Here is a 19,476-nt window from a genome sequence, read left to right on the forward strand (position 1 = left end):
TACATTTATAAGTGAGTTTATTTGCCTTCCTTATAAGACACATACATACAAGTTATTATAAAATAAGTGCCCAGACAAATTCTAGCCAAATGCAGTATAAGTAAAGGGTTGCCATCAAGAGGAATGTCTCAGATCTACAGTATCTTGGCTTCCAGATGAAATATTTCTACTAGGCATTGTAGGATGAAGAGGATACGTTTCCTCCATGACCTGTCCAGTTAGTATGGATAAATTCCCCTGGTTTCCATAACAGTTCATAGGTATGAGCACCAAAGTAATCACGCTGTGCCTAGATGATGAAACACACAGGAACAACACAGTCAAATACCAATGTCACTGAGATATTGCACCTTACATCCCACCTCTGTATGTAGGTATCTATTTAGGTTCTCATACCAAGCCCATTGCCATAGTGTCTGAGTGACATCCATTTTAAAAGAAATATATGGGATTTAGGGCAAATCTTATAAAGTGAACACCCAGGAATAATGCATAGAAGAGGTGGCAATACAGAAGAAAGGCTTTTGGGAGGTGATCCTTCACACACTGATGTGTTGTTTTTTTCTCCCCCTTGGGCTGAAATTTCAGCCTCACAGGTCTCAGTGTGGAGTCTCAGGTGCTTACCTGAATCAGGTTAGCTGGCAGCATCTCATGCCTGTACCCATCATAAAAGGAAAGTGCTGTAGTGAAGCAGGGCATAGGGATGCCAATCTGGACTCCAGTGCTGATCACACGTCGCCAGGAGTCCTGATGGAGAACAAAGAGAAAGAAGGAAACAGACTGCTTAGCCAGCAGAACTCAGGACTACGGCAGAGGTTATTGGTCTCTAGTCTAATGGCATGTTCCTACTGGCAATCATGACCCTGGATCAAGTGAGCAGATTTTCCAACCAGCATACATAAACAAAAGCAGTTCAGAGTGCTGCCCAGCAAGACAGAATTGACAAACAAGACACACACAGTATACAAAATCCGATCTAAAACTCAGGCAGGAACTCTGCTCTTTCACATATGCAGGGAGAACAAATTCCAAAGAGAAGAATAAAATAAGCAGAACACTGAGCAAATAAGGCGTCTTCAGTAATCCTAATGAAAAAGAACACAGTGACTCCCCAAGGACATAAGAGACCAGCACGTCGCTTCAGAAAGGTATGCGGACAATCTTTTGATTTAGTTGGGAATTGGTCCTGCTTTGAGCAGGGGGTTGGACTAGATGACCTCCTGAGGTCCCTTCCAACTCTGATATTCTATGATTTTGTCTCAACATTAAATCATTTACTAACGTGCATAAGATATTCAGCTTTAGTGAATGGAATTGAGTCATAATAAAATGACTCAATTGGCCAGACACTCTGTTTATAGTTCTAACTGGACTCATCTTCTACCCAGATCAGAACACTTTATTTGGACAGTCCGAGGTCTAGTGAATGAAGAACCGAGTACATTGCTGGTACTATGCTACTGCATACCCTAACAGCAGAATTTTTTAGCTACAAACTTGTAATCCAAATTCTGCACAGCAGGCCCCTTCCAAGGCCAAAGGCATGGTCAGTGGTGAGAATGAGGTTTCACTTTGTTAGAGAAAAGATGAAAAAAAAAAAATCTAGGACTACTGCTGCACCCCTGTCTGATGATTTCACATAAAAATGGAGTGGCAAACTTAACAGTTTATGGTTGCTACTAATGGAACTCCCAGGATGAGGAACTGATTGAATGGGTGTCAGCAAATTACATTTTAGAAACTGATGAGTCACAGTAGCTGAGGATGAATTAATGTGAATTATGGGCAAAGCTACAAAGAACTGAACATCTGTTTGCCAGTATATTACTTCTGGGGAAATCATATTAATACTTTGTAACACTCAAGGATACAGTGTGTTACATTTGACACTTTATGGCAAGTCTAGAAGAGTTACCCTCTGAAGTACATCATCACCTCCAAGTCCTATAGTTAGGAAGAGTTCAGTTCAGCTCCTTGATACATTTGGATATCAAAATTATAGGGCAGTAACTTTACCCATTACAGTCAAACTCACTCCCTTTTTTCCTTTATTTAGATATAATACCTCCATCTTTCTGATGAGATGGAAATGAAATGTCTTGATTTCATGTGGGCATTTTTACAACAGTGTGGGTGTTATCGTTGGTGTCCAGGACAAATTCTAATTTGGATAATTAGATTTTGCCTCACTATGGTTACAATGGTGCAGTTTCAACTGGTTATGATTATGTTTCACTTCCTGTTCTACGTTGCACATGGTGGTAGTGCTAAACAGCTGTCATGGATGTCCCACCACGGAGATGCTGCATTTCAGTGGTGGATGAGTGATTCCTAGATGCATATATTGTATTCACACACACACACGCAAACCCAAAGCACTTTATGACTACCTAAAGCTCTTTGGGATTAAGGGTGTTATACAGAAGATATTTTAAAGACTCTCTGCCCTCTCTCTTTTTGGACCTAACCACACCGCAGAAGGGGTGTTTTGGGGAACAACTGGAATGTACTACGTTTATAAATTGTTGCTTTTGTGCTCTCCCTTCTTCAGACACACCTGACAGTCCTCCACAGCCTTCTTAAAGAAGTCGTCCAATAGCAGGTTCTGGAGATCGGGGTTTCGGTCAAAAGCATCTTTGATCTTCCCCAGGAATGCACTAAACAGGACAGACAAAAAGCTGGAATTAGATATCAGTGGTGGGAGCTGTGAATGGCCTAGAATCCAAGGGACTAAGGACTGGGATTTTACAGGCAGCCAGAAAGGCACAGAGTTTAAAGAACTCAACCAATCAACAGATTCCAAACACCAACACCTAGAGGCAAATGACAAAATGAAAAAATGCAAAGGAGATCAGCAGTGGCTGAGCAACATATAAACTTGACATCAGGGTGCACAAGTTCCAGTGTTGACTTGGGCAGCAGCATCCCAGTATCATATTAGCAGATAAAATATGGGAGATCTTCCACCGAGATCTCTGAATGGGCCAGTCCAGCGCAGGGCAAACCAAACTGCTCTCTGGTCAGCATTCCCTGCCCCAATTGCTCTCCTACCTTCTGATGATGCAGCCTCCCCTCCACATCAATGCAATGCCACCGTAGTTAATTGTCCAGCCAAATTCTTTGGCTGCCTGTCTCAGCAGCATGAAGCCTTGAGCATAGGAGATAATCTTGGAGGCATACAGTGCCTAAAGAGAGACATCAGATTTAAGGAAGCAGCCCACAAACTCTGATGGAAAAACTTTGCAATCTGATCCAAAAGCAGAGCACACAAGTCCCACCAAGGTCTGTCTCAGGGGCAACACTCCAGTTATATGTAAGAAACTCACTTACTGGATTCCAAACATTCCTAACTACTACCTCTGATGGTCTAAGCCTTTTCAATCTCACAGTTCAAAAGAATATAGTTGATCCAGGTCAAGAGGTACTTGATAAATCTCTCTCCTATGCAGTTCGGACGGCTAACATCAAAATACCACCATTTTCTTGCATTAGTGCTACCCTCATCTATTACTTGAAGAAAAAGATACAATCAAATTCTACTTAGTTTTAGTCAGGGTTGGGGTTTTGCTTGGGTTTGGGTTTTTTGGGTAGTAGTAGTTTCCCCCAGAATGTATGGGTACCACAGAAAAGGAGACTGCTAAAAGAGCAAGTAAGCACTCTTCACTTAACCTGGATCATGCACCGGAACACAAACATACATCTTTTTGTCTCCTTTTATTCCCTGAGCCTTTTGCCAGGCAGATTTTCCTGCAATAATAAATATTTGGCACTTCTTTAGCACATTCCATCTGAGAAGCTCAATGTGCTCTGTAAGTGTTAATAAATGTAGCCTCTGCAATAGGCAGAAAGTGAAATACCATCTCCATTGTACAAATAGGGAAATGGAGACACAAAAAGGTGACGTGAATTGCCCAAAGTCACACGAGTTAGTGACTAGACTAGGAAGAGCAACTGGTTCCCAGTCTTGTGCCTGTATCATCCTTCATCCCAACTGGGATCTTTCTCTGGTCCATGAACAAGTTGCCCATTAACCATATTTTATTGCATCTCAGTTGGCATACAGTGGGAGAAATGGGCAAGACATGACAGGTGGTCATCCAGAGCAGGCTCCAATGGCTGGAGACAGGGAGAGCACAAGAGCACAGCCAGCACGTGTCCCACTCAGAATCCCGGGCTCACAGCAGCCAACCTCACTTTGTCCCTGCAGCTCTAATGCAGCGCTCTGGCTAGGAGCCCTGACTCACCTTGCGAATATCTTCCAGAAATGCCTTCTTGTTCCCACTGAACTGAGTCATTTTGGGCCCATCCAACCGTTTGCTGGCCTGTACCCTCTCATCCTTGAGGGAAGACAAGCACCGTGCAAAGACAGCCTCACCTTTATTCAGAGAAGGAAAGAGAAGACATTTAGCAAGAACAAGCCAAACAATAAGGTCTTTCTAGCCTATCGCATGCAGAGCCAAGACATGGGGACAGGTGTTTATAGAGATGGGATGACAGCAGCAGGCCACACTGCCATGCAAGGAAGGTCAGGTTTATGAATGACAGAGGACTCCCATTGGCCACACCAAAAGGAATTTCCTCTGTCTACAGGGAGAGGATCTTTTATCAAGCACCTCCTGGCAGCTGATTCACAGTGTGGGACTGAGTCTCCACAATCTAATCTAGCCAGAGAACTCATGTTCAATAGAGGATCATAAGAAATGGAGAGGGGAGGATCTAAAAATAGCAGAAAGTGAGGAGTGGAGGAGGAGAGAGAGGGAGAGTAGTCCACACCCTGAGATCTGGAGAGTCCAAAGAAAGGAAGGTGGCTTCCAAGACACCATTTACTTTTTGGATGAATTATCTGAATGTCAGGAAGGAGGGATCAATCGGCCAGAAACACAGCCACTGGGCTAGAGCAGTTTTGGGCAGCATTGCTTGGCCTGACTGAGACTTCTTAAAACAATGTAAGGCATCTACTATATGACAGGGGTCCTGGATAGAAATAATCAATGTTTCCTTATTTGTGAAAGGAACTTCAATCTTTTGGTCTTAGTTTCCTTCATCCATAAAATACAGACAATTTTGTATCACAGTATATCTTAGGGAGAGGTGAGGTTAGGAGACTAAAGAAATACTTGCACAGTGCTTTGAAGGTGAGAAGCACTTACACAAATACCCAGTATGATGCACATTAATTGGAGATGCTTTTCTAGGAAATCCCCAGCACACACAAAAATGCTGCAGACAAACATTAAAAATAAATCTACTTGATAGGGGAAGTGAAAATTTTTATCTGTTAAGACTTTAGTTCTGGCAGTCAGAGGCCCATGCAAGATTCGTACAACATCACTAAGCAAGGTAGGGAGCTGCATTCCTCAGAGTGCTGTAGAAGCAAGCAATATCATCAACTCTTGCACGGAAGCCAGAACCCTGAATTCTTGTCTTGGCAGATAAGTAAAGGCAAAACTAACTCACAGATATGTTATTTTAAAGTGTATTCATTTGTAATTTAAGTCTGTACAGATATTCAGGGAAGGAACTGGGAATTTAAACAGTTTCCTTTACTTTTTAGCATTTGAGGTCACCTTTCAGGGGACTGACAGAAAAATGAAATCATATAAGACTTTCCTTCTTCCTTTACAATGAATCTCCAGTTACAAAAAAAGTCTCTCTTTCATACTCCTGTGAATGAGTCATAGGTTTGCAGAGGACTTCCCTGTCGCAGGTTAACATACTTCATCATAATCAGAATTAGCCACTCCTTTTCATTCTTGCCCAACCCGTTTCCTTCTGCTTTATTGTGGAGGGAGCATGACTCTGCTATTGCAGGGAGGAAGTTGCAAGTCACCCTGATGCATGGAGAAAGATGTAGCAACTGCATTAAGAATGTCCAGTATTTGCACAGGGGTTGTTGTGAAGCACTAACTCCACAAACCACTCCTGCAGCACGGAATTATAACTGGGTAATGCCTACACCCTTGATCCTTGCAAAAGCAGGAGCCCAAGCAAGGGAACTTTACCAAACAAATGGAGGACGCAACAATTTTAAAGTAAACAAATCTGAGAGATTTAAAGCTCTGGTACAATATTTAAATTATTGAACAAATAGCAGCCTCAGCCCTACTTTGTAAAAATGTTTTTTTGCTGCAATACAGCCAATCTTCTCCAATAAACTGGATTCAGCTGGCCACAGAGGAAGCGATCAATACAATTTATCTTGTAAAACAAGGGGGTTGCAAAACAAGAGGGGAGGGAAGAGGAGGGGGGAAAAGAGCAGGAAAAATAAAGCAACTCTGACACAGATGGAACTTCCCCACAGTTTAAAGTCCCACCTAGAGTTTGTAGTATGAATTTAAACACATCTGTAACATAGTTGGGGTGTCTACTGCTAACACACCTGCAATTTCACAGCTGTGTTCCGAAACTATGCTAGAGACAACCATCAGTGGTAGGTGGGTAATTATGTAGGTATCTGCATATGTGGGTGGCTATTTTTCAGGCACAATTTAGGGTCTGACCCAAAGCCTACTGAAGTCAATGAAAGATTCCCACTTGACTTGAATGGGCTTTGGGTCAGACCCTAAGCTAACCAACGTAGTTTAAAAGAAAATTCTGTTCACATTGCATAGAGAAACCATGCAAACATCATCATGTTGAAACACAGATGGCAACTATGCTTCTTACAGATAAATGCTCAAAATCATTTTCAAAGACAGATGGGGGGGGTTAGTGCTGTTCAAGCCATAGTGCAGACAAGGCCTAAATGTCCCTGTCTAGTCAGATCGATACTATCACATGGAAGTGGGGGAGAAGAAAGTTACATGGATGGTGGAAAAATAATTCCTACATCTTCAGGAAGATGCAAGTTATTCTGAAGCCATAGCAGAAATACAAGTTTCTTATTCCACACATTTTCAAGACTGTGATATGACTTAGCATCGGGCACTGGGGGAGGACAGATTACTGAGAACAGGGCTGAACCAAACTAGAGTGGTAAATATTAAAACCCTCTCCATGTCTTGGTCTGGTACTGAGTCACCACCAGCTAAAGAACTAGCAAATACCATGGGAGGGTGGGAGGGGAGAAGAGTGTTGACAGTACAAGTGGGATATATTATTAGGGAGAACTCGCACAGAAGGTAAGCAAAGAGTAGGAAGTAGTTTGCCCTACTGTCAAAGGACAAAAAAGCCTAACTGTTAGATCAGGGATAACAGAGACAGAATCACCTTCATCATAGGCTTATCCCCTCTACTGCTAAGTGTTCCATGGCTAGCATGCTGTTAGGCCAGTAGAATAAGAGACAGTAAAATCAGTCAGACTGACAAGTCAGTTACCGATGAGCGTGACAGGAACTCCGTATTCTAGGGCTGAGATGGCTGTCCACTTCCCGGTGCCTTTTTGACCTGCACTGTCCTTGATCTTTGGGAGCAGGTGTTTGCCATCAGAGTCCCTGAACTTGAGAATGTTAGCTGTGATTTCAATCAGGAAAGAGTCCAGCTCTGTCTTATTCCATTCTCCGAACACCTTGATGGAGAAACCAACCATGGGATTGCAAGAGAGATACTCACCCAAGTTAAAATTACTGGCACCCCTTCAAACACACTGACAATCTTAGCCCATTTGTCAGGCAACTACTTAACAGCTCAGAAGAGGAACTAGCACATCCCCATGTCAGAGGTACCCCAGGTGCATGGAGCTGCAAAGCAGCCATCTCCAAACAGAAACCTGCAGGCATATTCTAGCCTGATACTACAATCTTGAGCCATACGGGGAGTGGAAACGCCTCATTCCATGACACCACACTCTTGGAACTTAGACTATTTATGGCTCATCCCAAGATTAATCGGGTCTCTATAAGGATAGCTACCCGGATTAGCTACCCCACCCGCTTTAAGGGATCTCTGTGACCTACATTATTGGCTCATATGGAGGAAGTTCATTATCTCCCAAGCAAGGAACAAGGGGAACAACAAGTAGAACACTTCAATTCCCACCAAGACAGATTATTTCTCAGGGCAGGAGGCACATGGGGAATGAAAGCTCTGAGGCAGTAGTCTAAAAGTGTTCAAAGATTTAAAACCCACCTTAGTTGGTGCCCAGGGACATTGCCCCCACTGCCCTAGCAGAAGGATAGAGGATTCTACTACAGACATTAGTTATCCTCCATCCTAATTGCCTTCAAAGCAGAGCAGTCACCTACTAGGTCTCAGGGCAAAGCTGAAAGACTGGAGAGAGAGGGAAGAAAGGCTGTGGCTCACCGTTGCCATCTCATCATGTTCCATGCCCAGTATATCCTTCATCAGGTGGTAGGCCTCACAGATCAGCTGCATGTCTCCATATTCAATCCCATTGTGCACCATCTTCACAAAGTGCCCGGCACCTTCTTCTCCTACCTGCCAAAGAAACATCACAGGGTGCCTTCAGACACACTGCTGCCACCGCAACTAAATACCTGCCCATAGTTTCCCTTTGCTTAGTATGGCTTTGTGAGTTTAGTACTGGGGAAAGGCAGCCTGGACACATCAAACCTTGGTTTGTGTGTAGATACTGCGTGGCAGCTTCCCTCACATCACCCCAGCAATGTGCCCCATCTGGGATGAGAGGGGAGTTCATTCTCTACAGCCAATTCTTTCCGTGGTCTCTGCTGAAACTGTTAAAAAGGGAAATATCTGTGATGGTGGCTTCAGTGCTGTGGACGTTAGTTCATGTGGACAGAGAGTATGTGAAGGGTGAAGTACCACAGAACTGCAAATCTGTACTGGGTGCAGCAGACTGAAGGATCAATGCAAAAAGTAGTCCTGCTTTGTTAAATGATACATTTGTAGTGTGTGTGACACGTACACACATACACATTTCAGTGGCCTAAACACCCAAGTGATGGATCTAATCACATTCCAAGGTCTATCAATGTCTGTCAGTACTTGCCCAGTCACAACAGGGTTCCCCAGTGTTCACTTTAGCAGCGACACTTTGAAATATCTTCTTGATGTGAGGCCTATGGAGAGGAATGATATAATTCAGCAGCCACAGAAACATTACAAGAGGAAATTTATTCATGTCATACTACCACTGTAACTCACCCCCAGACCAGATGGGGAGAGGGGACTTGGCTACCAGACATCTCCATCAAAATCACGATAAAGGCAAAATGTCTCAAGAATTAGCCACACCATGCAGGAAATAGCAAACTGCACAAGTTGTGCATTTATACAGTGCCTTGTAGAGGAGGCTGTCAATGCACTTCACAAAGGTGGCAACATTATCCCTCTATTTTGCAGATGGGGAAGCTGAGGCAGAGATAGATTAAATGCCATGCCCAAGGTCATATAATGAGTCAGTAGCAGAGCCTGAACGAACCCAGATATTTGGCTTGCTGCCCTACCATAACCACAACATCAGTCTTAGCTGATTTGGAAGGGGAGAAGGAGGCAGCTTAATGAATGTTAACTGGGAGGTTGTGCCAAGCAATGGTATGGTATGAAAGAACACTAAGTCAGGAGTGGGTGAAAGGAGCCACCGGAGAGGAGCATGAACATAGAACGGGGTGCAGGAAGAGAGGACGACAGAGTTCTAGGTGGGGATGGAAGAAATGAGCAACTTTTATCCACAAGTTTAAGATGAAAAACTTGGCACCATCAAGGTGGAACAGGCTGATCTGAGAGATAAAGCTGGTGTGAAGCGACAGGACTTTTCAGTTTCTAAAAGCTGTCCTTTCCTTGAGCCAAGAATAGGCCCAGAAAACAAAATGTCTTCCAGACATACAGGAAAAAAAAAATCACCAGGCACAGATCCCCAAAGGGTCATTGCTGCACCGCCCCTTCCAGTGACATGTGGGTGGGAGGAGGAGCTGGATCGAGAGCCATGTTTGTGTGCAGAATCATGCATCTAGAACAGTTTGGAGCACTGAGAGCCAACTAAGCCTCCTTTGAGCTATAAGTCCCTGCAGCAGCTCTGTTGCTACCTGTGTTATAACTAGCAATTTCTCAGCTGGCATGGAGTCCCAAGAGAGTCAGTTAAAGGTCTCAGGTCTCTCTGGTCAGGTTCCTCATTCTCCTCTCCCCATGACTATGCCCTGTACAGCTGGTGCTTTCACCTGCCCACCACGGAGAAGAAAACTGGTAAGCCTTGACTGCCATGAACAGCCCAGGACTGCCTGTGACCTCAGCTGGGCTGAGAGGTTCCTGAGCCCCAGGAAACTTAATTGTCTCTTGATATAAACACCCCCACCCTCACCAAGTACCCTCTGCTCCAACAGCCAGAGAAGACTTCATTATTATATGACCAGTCTACAAGAGGAGCTGATGGGAATGGGAGGGCTGATTCTTACCAAGCCTCTTTGTCTCCTCCGGGCATGAGCGAGGGTCCATACCTGGCACCCTCCTCTCCCCCACTAACACCGCTTCCTACGAACAAGACGCCCTTTTCCCGGAGTTCTTTACAGCGCCTCTGAATGGGAGAGAAAGAAATAGTATTCAACAAAAACTTTTCTGAAACAGAGGAGGGGGAATCCTTCATTTTACTTCAAACACTCATGGAGTCAGGACAGAGATGGCACCATTTGGACCCAAAAATATTTTTTTTCGTTCTGCTTTGGTCATGGCAATATGTGGCATCAAAGAGGAACATACACACAGGCTGCACTTTGAACATTAGCAAACTTCCCATTGCTCCTCCACTGGTATGGGTTCTTTGCAAAGGAAGATAAGGACTTGGCCCTCTGTGTGTGAAAATGTCACATGTTGGCAAATGGGATGCAGGGCTTGTAAAGGCTCAGAGCCTTAGATGCTAGGTGATACGTGCTGTATACAAAGATATGAGTGTGCCGGGGGTGCAATAAACCCCAAGAGGAGCCAATGAGCCCATTAGATAGAGAGAAAGAGAACACTCCATCATGAACACTGATGCTCTCTCCATGGGAGGGTGACATAGTCTAGTAGCCTGAGCTCAGGACTAGGAGCTAGAAATTCCTGAATATTAATCCTGAATCTGACAGTGGTTTCTTCTGTAGCTTTGGGCAAGTCACAAGGTCTCTCCCTTGGTTTCTTTATCTGGGATGATAATATCAACATTCCTCTTGGGGCACTCGCGAGATTACATCCATGTTTGTGAGGTGCTCTAAGATACCCAGGGAAAATATACTATAGACAGGACATTATCATTGGCTTGTTTAACTGGCCTCTGTTATTCCACAAACAAGGCAAAAGGAACAACTGACTCAATGCATGTCAGGTATTCATTACCAGCATAGCCATCTCTTGGCACATGGCAGTTTTATCCAACTGAATAATTACTGTATTAGTCCCATGCTCATGGGATACATGGCCAGTGGAATGACACAATATTGCCTTTTAGCAATAATTCTAGACCTCATGGTTCCTGTCAGGCAACAGGTCTGCTATAAGCATCCTGGCTTCCTCAACTCTCCTTGACGAAGTTGAGACTCTGGAGCGCCAGAGATTAGAACAGATGCATTTTCAAAGGGGCTTCGTTCTAATGAGGCCAGTGTTTTTATTGCTATATTTCTGGACACAAACTAACCTTTTATGGGTCTGCTCCTACAAGAAGGACCTAGCAACCCTAAAATAGCTCTTTAACAGGTCGGTCAGGAAGGGGGATCCACTGCAAACAGAATTTGGTTTGGTTCCCCTCGTACAGGAGAGTAAAAGGCATCCATGTATACAGCAGTCCTGTTTCACCCATTTCTGGGAGGAAAGGACCACGGCAGGCATTCTCACATATTCACCTAGAGGAAAGGGTCTAGAAGGCAGCCTTAGGCTTACAGTGGTGTCCTGTACTCTGAATTCCTCCATCAATATGATGTCTCCCGCTTCCAGCAATGGCACCTGCAACCAGAAAAGAAAAAATACAATTAATCTGCATTATTTGGTCCATATAGGAAAACTTAGATCTGACCTGCAACTGAGATCCCTGAAAGGTCAGAGTGAACTCATCAGAACCTGTTCGGTGTTATTGCCTTAATCACAAGCAACCCCCCCTTTTAGGGGCCAGATTTATTAAAGGTTCTCACTAGATTGGGCTCCTCAACAACAGAATCCAAAGGATAAAACAAGGGGAGGGTTGTGTGTGTGTGCGTTTTCCCCATTCTATAAAGCAGTCACATCATCATATTCTACTTAGGAGTAATTAGTGTCTGTAAAGTTATTGAGATGTGTCTAGCAATCAAACCTTTATTTTAAGGCGTTCTTCTAATTGATTTTAATCCCCATGGATTCTCATCTTCAAGGGACTTTAAGACAATTGCCAAGTTAGCAGTCTATGAGATTGTCTCTGCAACAACAGGAAGGTGGAACTGGCATGTGGGCAGCAAAGAACAAGGTGCCAATAGTAGCTAGGAGGGAAACTATCCTCACCAGACTTTTGATGAAGTCATCCACTGCACTTCCAGCTTTCACCAGCAAGATGATCCGACGGGGCTTTTTCAGTTTGGAGACCATCTCCTGTAGACTGTGAGCCCCAATCACTTTGGTTGCCTTGGCCTCATTGGCCAGAAAGGCATCCACTTTGGACACCGTCCTGTTAAACGCACAGACCTGGGAAAGCAAGAAACCCTATCCGTGACACCTCCCAATGTGATGTTGTCCGTATCAATCAATAGTCGGCTAGCTCCAGCATTATGCACTTCTCTCCTGCTTCTGCCCTCCAAGAAACCATGTCAGTGCTACTCCTGCAGCTTTGCTGTATGTCTCTGCATTAGGTTCAATCACTAACGGATGTTCCAAGTGCAATTGCAACCCCCGAAGGATAGACTGATGTCTAACAAATCCATGTGTGATCTCAATTCCTGGCTAGACACAGATGAGTACAACCCTCTCCTCCAATCCCTTTCCTTTATGAGCAGCAACAACAAAGACTGTGATAAAAAGGAAAGAATCTGAACCCAGGACACTGTTCACGTACACCACCTCCCACAAAAATTAAAATGCCCAGCTGCTGCTCTTGGACACTAGGGATTCAGCCCTTGGGAATGACAACTAATTCCCCAATTTCCTTCACTCACCACAAAGCCATGGTCGTTCATGTTTAAAATCAGGTTCTGACCCATTACGGCCAGTCCAATCAAAGCAATGTCAGCTCTGAAAAGTAGAACAACAACAAATCAATGGCAAAAAGATTTCAGCTGTCATTAACAATGATCCTTTCATGGTCTACCAGGCTATTCTGTTCCCCTGCACTGTTCCGTGAACCTGTGCTGGTGAGAGTGTACATATATTCTCCCTGCTTACATACATTATAGTGCACTCTATATTACATTGTGAGCCCACATGATTAACTGATTCTGGTCTTAGGCAGAGACAGTGGAGTGGTGAACACAGCAGAGCTGTCCAGAGTGCATACCAAGTGATCTTGAGCTGCCAGGATCCCTTCCCAACTACCAAGGCAAACAAACTCTGGAAGGAAGAGAGAAGGAAAATACCCCACACTCCAAGCAACTAGAGAGGAGGAGCAAGAGGTGATACTGTGCCAAATATGCTCAGAGTGAGCAGCCCAATATCCCAACAAAGAGCTGGAGTGCTCACACTGTGGCAGTGCAGCCCCAGCCAATGGCACTGTATGACAACATCTGGACATCACTTCACATTTCTGTATTTTGCTGCATCTCCAACATGTGCCAAGGAGGCTCTCCAAGGCTGGTATCACTACCCCAGCAGGGGGTGGAGAAAGGAATGAAGCAGTGCGGAGACTGATTTAAAGAGAGCTAATGGGGACATGAGGGGCTGACAAAAGGAGAAACAGCTCCCATCCCTGTTTCAGGATGACAGGGCAATTTTCACAGGGTCAGGGCTCCACACCCAGCAGCACCTGGATTTTGCCTCAGGCCTCTGATAAAGCATATCAGTCCACTTCAACTGGCAGAAATCCAGCTCACTGAGCCATCTGGCTATCATGTCCTCTCCCCCCACATCCTGTGGTTTGCTGCACAGGACGCTGAAGAAAGAAGTTGGGAAGAACTACCAGAGCCACCAGCTTCCCCAAGCTCTGCAAGGTAGAGAGATGAGCTACCTCATACAGAGAGAGACTTCTGTGCAGAAGTCTTCATAAGAATGATGTCTGCCCTGTCCCCTCTTCACTCTGCCAGGAATCTTCTCTCTCTTCCACACCAGCTTGATGGTTCACCTGATTATCCATTTGTTTTGGGAGTCATTCTGGCTCCTACCCCGACCTTTGAGGCTGATAATTAAAGGCTGTATTGTATATTCTAGAGAAGGATCAGCGAGGGAGGACATTTGTCTCCAAGCTCAGCACCCTGAAATACCCAACATTTCAGAAGGAGAGTAGTACTGCCCCAGCACAGATTCACAACCTGTCTCCTGTTCTGTTCATGCTCTTGAATTCCTTTGCCCTGTACAGGTCCATCTGTAAGGAGTTACCAATAGGGCAATATATTTGGCAACACTTTTCTGGTGAGTAATGCTTCCCAATTTATGAAGTCAAGAAAAAAAAGAAATGTGAAATAATTGACAAGAATTTCGGCCAGAGGCTACAAAGTGACCACTTATTTTCTAACTCTATTTGCACATGCATCTAGATGACAAACTGAATTAGTAACTGACTACTCTGTTAGCATGAACTTGAGTGCCATTAAGGAAGTCACTGAAGGCAACAATCCAGCTCTCATCAAATTCTGATGCCCTCTCACCTGAGAACGCTAAGCAGAACTCTTCACTGCCACCCCCCTCAATCCTACCCAAGAGTGGCCCAGGTCAGTGGTTCCTGGGCATCACTGGGATGGGCAAAATGAGCCCATAAGGCTCAGGTCAAAGTCTGAGCAAGGTGGTTTCGGTCCCCGGGGGAGGGCAGACGGGAAATCCTCCTCTCAGCCCCAAGGGAAAACCTGACTCCCAGACTTTAAGGCCACAAGGGACTGTCTGTGTTCCTCAAGTCCAGTAGTTTTCAACCTCTGATCCATGGACCCCAGTGATCTGTGACTATGTCCAAGATTTCCAAAGGGGTCCACGCCTCCAGATGGAATTTTTTAGGGGTCCACAAATTAAAAAGTTGAAAACCATTAACCAGGTCTAACCTCCTGCACACGAAACTCCCTCCCGCGCCCCCAAACCATCCACTTCTGAGCCAGCCAGAAAAGCAACCGTGCAAGGACGGCATCCTCGTACTCCGCCCGCCTGGTCATTCCCAGGGGCCGCGGCCTGGCCACCGCGGGGACCAGCCAGACCAGCGCGTTTAAGTCACGGCCACGCACGACCCCGGAGCAGCCCGCCTGGGTGTCGGGCGGCTACAGCGCTAGGCCGCCCAGGCCGGCAGCTCGCTCGGGGAAGGGTCCGCTGCCCGCCCGCGGGACTCACTGTGCCATGGCGGCGGCGACTCCCTTCGCTGGGCCGGTGGGTGACTGGGCAGGGAGCAGAGCGGCCGGACCGGCTGTACTGGCCTAGCTCCGCTCCCATTGGCCCAAGGCCGCTTCCGCTTCTCGGGGGGGGCGGGACTTAGGGGTTTGTCCTGGGCTAGTTCCGCCCCATCTATGGGCGGACGGCTCAGACAGGCCTAGCAGAGCGCCGATCTCATCGCCCTTCACTGAGGTTCCTCCCCCCCCTTCGGTCACTCACTCTTCCCCACCCTCAATCACTTGCACTGGGCAAGGGGCTGGGGGGCGGGAAGGGGCTGAGGTGCAGGCTCTAGGGTAGAGCTAGAAAGAAGGGGGTCACGGCTAGGCCTTGAGGTGGGGGAGGGCTCGAATGGGGGGTGCAGCTAGGGAGGAGGGGTTTGGGGTGCAGGAGGGAGCTCCAGGCTGGGGTCAAGGGGTTTGGTGTGTAGGAGGGAGCTCAGAGTTGGGATACAGGCACCAGCTGGGGGGTGTAGGCTCTGGGGTGGGGCCAGAGATGAGGGGTTTGGGGTGCAGAAGGCAGCTCAGGGTTGTGAGGTGTAGAGTAAAGGAGGAGGCTTGGTCTGGGATAGGAGTGTAGGAAGGGCTGGGGGCTCTGGGTGGGAGTTTGGATGCAGGGGGGTTCCAACCTGGGGCAGAGGGGTGGGGTGCAAGATCTGAGATGGAATTAGGGTGCAGGAGGTTCAGGGTCTGGGAGTGAGTTAAGGTGCAGGTGAGGGTTCCAGCCTGGGATAGGGGGCTCTGACCAGGTGGCACTTACCTCAGGTGGCTCCCAATCTGTGGTGCAGTGGGGCTAAGGCAGGCTCCCTGCCTGCCCTGGTTCCATGCTGCTCCCAGAAGCATATCCAGCCCTTAAGTGGCGGTACAGCTAGGCAGCTGGTTCCCATGGCTGCAGGTTCCCTGCCAATGGGAGCTGCAGACTCAACCCTGGGGATGGGGAAAGCATGCAGAGCTTCCCTGATTACCCCGTGTTTAGACAGAAGACATGCCAGCTGCTTCCCAGGAGCTGCACAGAACCAGGGCAGGCAAGAAACCTATCTTAGCCCCGCTACACCACAGGCCGGACTTTTAACAGCCTGATCAGCGGTGCTGACCAGAGCTGCCAAGGTCACCTTTCAACTAGGCATTCCGTTCAAAACCTGGATGCCTGGCAACTCTACTTGTGGGACTTAAGGAGCTGTAATATTTTAAGGAACTCACCACAGTTTTGAACAGTCAGAATTTTCATAAGGTTTTATACCTACTGGGACAGGGCCTTGAGAGTTTGACCCATGGGGAAGTCCATGCACGGCAGTCATGTTTGATACAGCTAGTACCTCAGTGCCAAATTTCAGTGGCCTCTATTTAAGGAGCTCCCAGTCACCTGTGACAACCACAACTAGACCTACTCTGGTTAACAACTTTTACACTAAAAGTGACTGAATAATTAGAACCGCCAGTCAATCATGTTTGAGGGGAATGGCAATAGAAAAACTGGAGAAGGGTCTCTGACAAACACCTGGAATCAGGCAGAGAGGAATGTCTATACTCCCTGAGTGAGCTTGTTCAGATCAGAGTTCAACAGCTCTCAGGGATCAAGCCAAGAAACTAATGGTAAAAAATAGTAGTGAAGAAAGCAGCGCACACAATGCCTGCTAATGCACTGGTTGTACCTTTATTGTTTCACCTTGTTCACTAACAGTTCAGTGGTGCAAGGTTACCATACACAGTTAGATATCTGCATTGCACACCTAAGGCTATACAGCAAATGGATCAGAATTAGTACAAATACATGAACTATATTTACATTTTGTATACTCAAGCTCCAAACATCAGATATATTTACAAAATAAAACATGAGAATGAAAATCAAATTAATATTGTACAGTGTTGCTGATGCACTCCTTTGCTGGGATGAGATCAGTTTGCAAAGAGATTTGTTCAAGAAGGCTACTTATGCTATATAGTGTCTCCCATGTATGGAGGACTTGAATAGGGAGATGGAAAGAAACACTGGTTAAAAAAATATATAGTTATTTCAGTGCAACAGCATTTCTAACGTCCAAAGTCAAGAACATTAACAGACTGCACATGGAGTATGTGCTCTGAACAAGCAGAATGAAAATTAAGGCCTCATCCTGAGAAGTGCTGAGCATCCCATAACTTCCCCAATTCCCAACCCTTGGTTTCAACAGGAGCTAGGGATAGCTCAGTATGTCAGGTCAGGCCATTAATTTGGCAACATTAAAAACAGAGGTCTTATAACCCTCCAGTGCCAGACTCACAAGCTTGAGTGCACAGCTTCTCTCACTGATTGAAGCAAATTTAAAATTAATATTGACACAAGGTTAAGTAATCTGTTTAGTGTTAGATTGTTTTTAGGCCTCCAATACTTAGAACTCATAAATGGCCTTCTGAACAAAAATCTCTCATTTCTGTTCTCGAACAGCTGATGTTTCTGTTTAACAAGGAAGCACAAAATGAATACATTCCTGCTACGTACAGTACAGTTCAGACCACATACAGGGTAATTAGCCACAATGGAGAGATGCAACACACACAAGTTAGAGTCCAATTTAAAGACATTCTGCAAACCTTCCAAGAGCAGCAGCATTAGTATCCTTCCTTTAAGCAGCAAGTTAAAAACTGCATCTTTAATAAAAAAGAAAAAAATCCAGAACACCACTAACACAAACTGATGCTATGTAAGTACCAGAGTGATGCGTAGGCAGTATTAATTGCAGAGTACCAGCGGGTTCTAAACCCAGGATAATGCTCTCTTCCTTATCTAATGTGCAATTAATTACAGATGTATAAATATACAATACATTACATAAAAAATTAAATATCCCTGTAAATTAGATAACAAGCAGCAGAAAGTAAAGTCTTTGCTTTGAAACACCTCACTGAGCAGTAGTAAAGATATTCGACATGCGCATGACAAACCTTCCCAATGGTTTGGAAATCCTCTCCCTTCCCTTCTGCATCCCAGGATAAAGGATTTTGTTTAAAAAAAATTAAAGTGCATCTCTAAAATACAGTATCAATTCTTTTTAAAATAAAATGGCTTGTGGAACTTAAACACTAGTGTCATTTTCACTGGCCTTTGGGTCATTTCTTTCCTTCCTTTATTTGATTAAATTAAAAACCCAAACTAGAGGTGTGCCTGCAATCTTAACTTTTTCCAAGGGACATCCTTTAGGATTGGTGCCCATGCTCAAAAGGTTGGCTGGCCCATGGCATGGTGCCCACTTTCCAGCAGTAAATCCCAAGAGCTGGCTGACTCCAGGGCAGCCTGCATGCAGGTCAACCATCAAAACAGCTCAGTTGGATTTTTAAACTTCAGGAGGGGTGACAGTTTTCACTGCCCCACGTATTTTTTCCATTTTAAACTCTTTGGGCTAGAACAGGAAGCCTATACAAAAATATGAATTTCAATTAATTTAAAAAAATCTAGTATTTTTCTACTTCTTAATTTAAAGGACCAAGGGAACACTGCCATTGCAGAGCAGAGCTCCATTACCAGTGAGAGACTCTAGAAGATTCAACATCTCTCTTGCATCAGACTGCAAGGTAGTACTGCCCCCTCTGAACTCTCTACAGATTATGGGGCTTTAGGAAATGTAGAAACTTAAAAATAGAATTTTACACTTCCAGTGACCTTTGATCTACATACAGATCAGGCCACCGGAAGCTGCCTGCAGTCCTCAAATATAGGAGTGTGAAATTTATGCAACACATTTGTAACATTTCAGTTCTGTAGTAATAAGATATCCATATGCCACCTCCTGTTTCCTAAGGAGGGTCCCTTAATCACATTTATACATGATATATTTATAAATAAATACAGTTTAGCGAATTTTCCAGCTTCTGGCCTATCCAAAGCAAAGACTTTGCAAACTAGTTTTATTCTAGTTAAAAAAATTAAAAAAAGTTCTCAGTGCGTCACATAATACCACCTCTAATCGTCACCATCCCTCCCCTTCTCAGAAAGGTCCCACCTTCGTTACCGATGGTGGCAGCAGCAGTAGTGACTTAGTGCTTAAAATTAACCTCTAGTTCAGTCTTGAAATCTCCTTAACTCCAGCTCAGGGAGCTTCCTCCTGCACGGGCAGTCTTTGTTTGTGCACACACTGGAAGTGCATATTGTGTCTGT

The 19,476-nt window shown here is 45.2% G+C and overlaps 2 protein-coding genes across 7 annotated transcripts in view; both read right to left on the reverse strand.

Moving 5' to 3' along the window:
• Positions 1–15,425, reverse strand: PGD (phosphogluconate dehydrogenase). 2 transcript variants are annotated; one of them, XM_030537402.1, is made up of 13 exons: positions 15,307–15,389; positions 13,002–13,077; positions 12,355–12,534; positions 11,764–11,826; positions 10,311–10,429; positions 8,909–8,978; positions 8,242–8,376; positions 7,318–7,507; positions 4,245–4,375; positions 3,052–3,185; positions 2,558–2,657; positions 625–747; positions 1–289 (listed from the first exon to the last, which is right to left on the reverse strand). In XM_030537402.1, the coding sequence occupies exons 1-13, from the start codon at positions 15,312–15,314 to the stop codon at positions 170–172; spliced, it is 1,449 nt and encodes a 482-aa protein (XP_030393262.1). In that variant the 5' UTR covers positions 15,315–15,389; the 3' UTR covers positions 1–169. The 2 variants fall into 2 exon arrangements, with proteins under 2 accessions (XP_030393262.1, XP_030393263.1); XM_030537403.1 differs by lacking the exons at positions 12,355–12,534; positions 13,002–13,077 and having other exon boundaries at positions 15,307–15,425.
• A 1,546-nt stretch (positions 15,426–16,971) lies between these two features.
• The window catches only part of KIF1B (kinesin family member 1B), a 145,235-nt gene continuing 142,730 nt past the window's right edge, over positions 16,972–19,476 (reverse strand). For all 5 annotated transcript variants that reach the window (XM_030537400.1, XM_030537398.1, XM_030537399.1 and 2 more), the window contains one exon: positions 16,972–19,472. In XM_030537400.1, coding sequence (XP_030393260.1) covers positions 19,409–19,472 — 64 coding nt within the window. In that variant the 3' untranslated portion in view covers positions 16,972–19,408. The remainder of the gene's footprint in view (positions 19,473–19,476) is intronic.

Source organism: Gopherus evgoodei, chromosome 18, assembly GCF_007399415.2.
Source record: "Gopherus evgoodei ecotype Sinaloan lineage chromosome 18, rGopEvg1_v1.p, whole genome shotgun sequence".
Classification (NCBI taxonomy): Eukaryota; Metazoa; Chordata; order Testudines; family Testudinidae; genus Gopherus; species Gopherus evgoodei.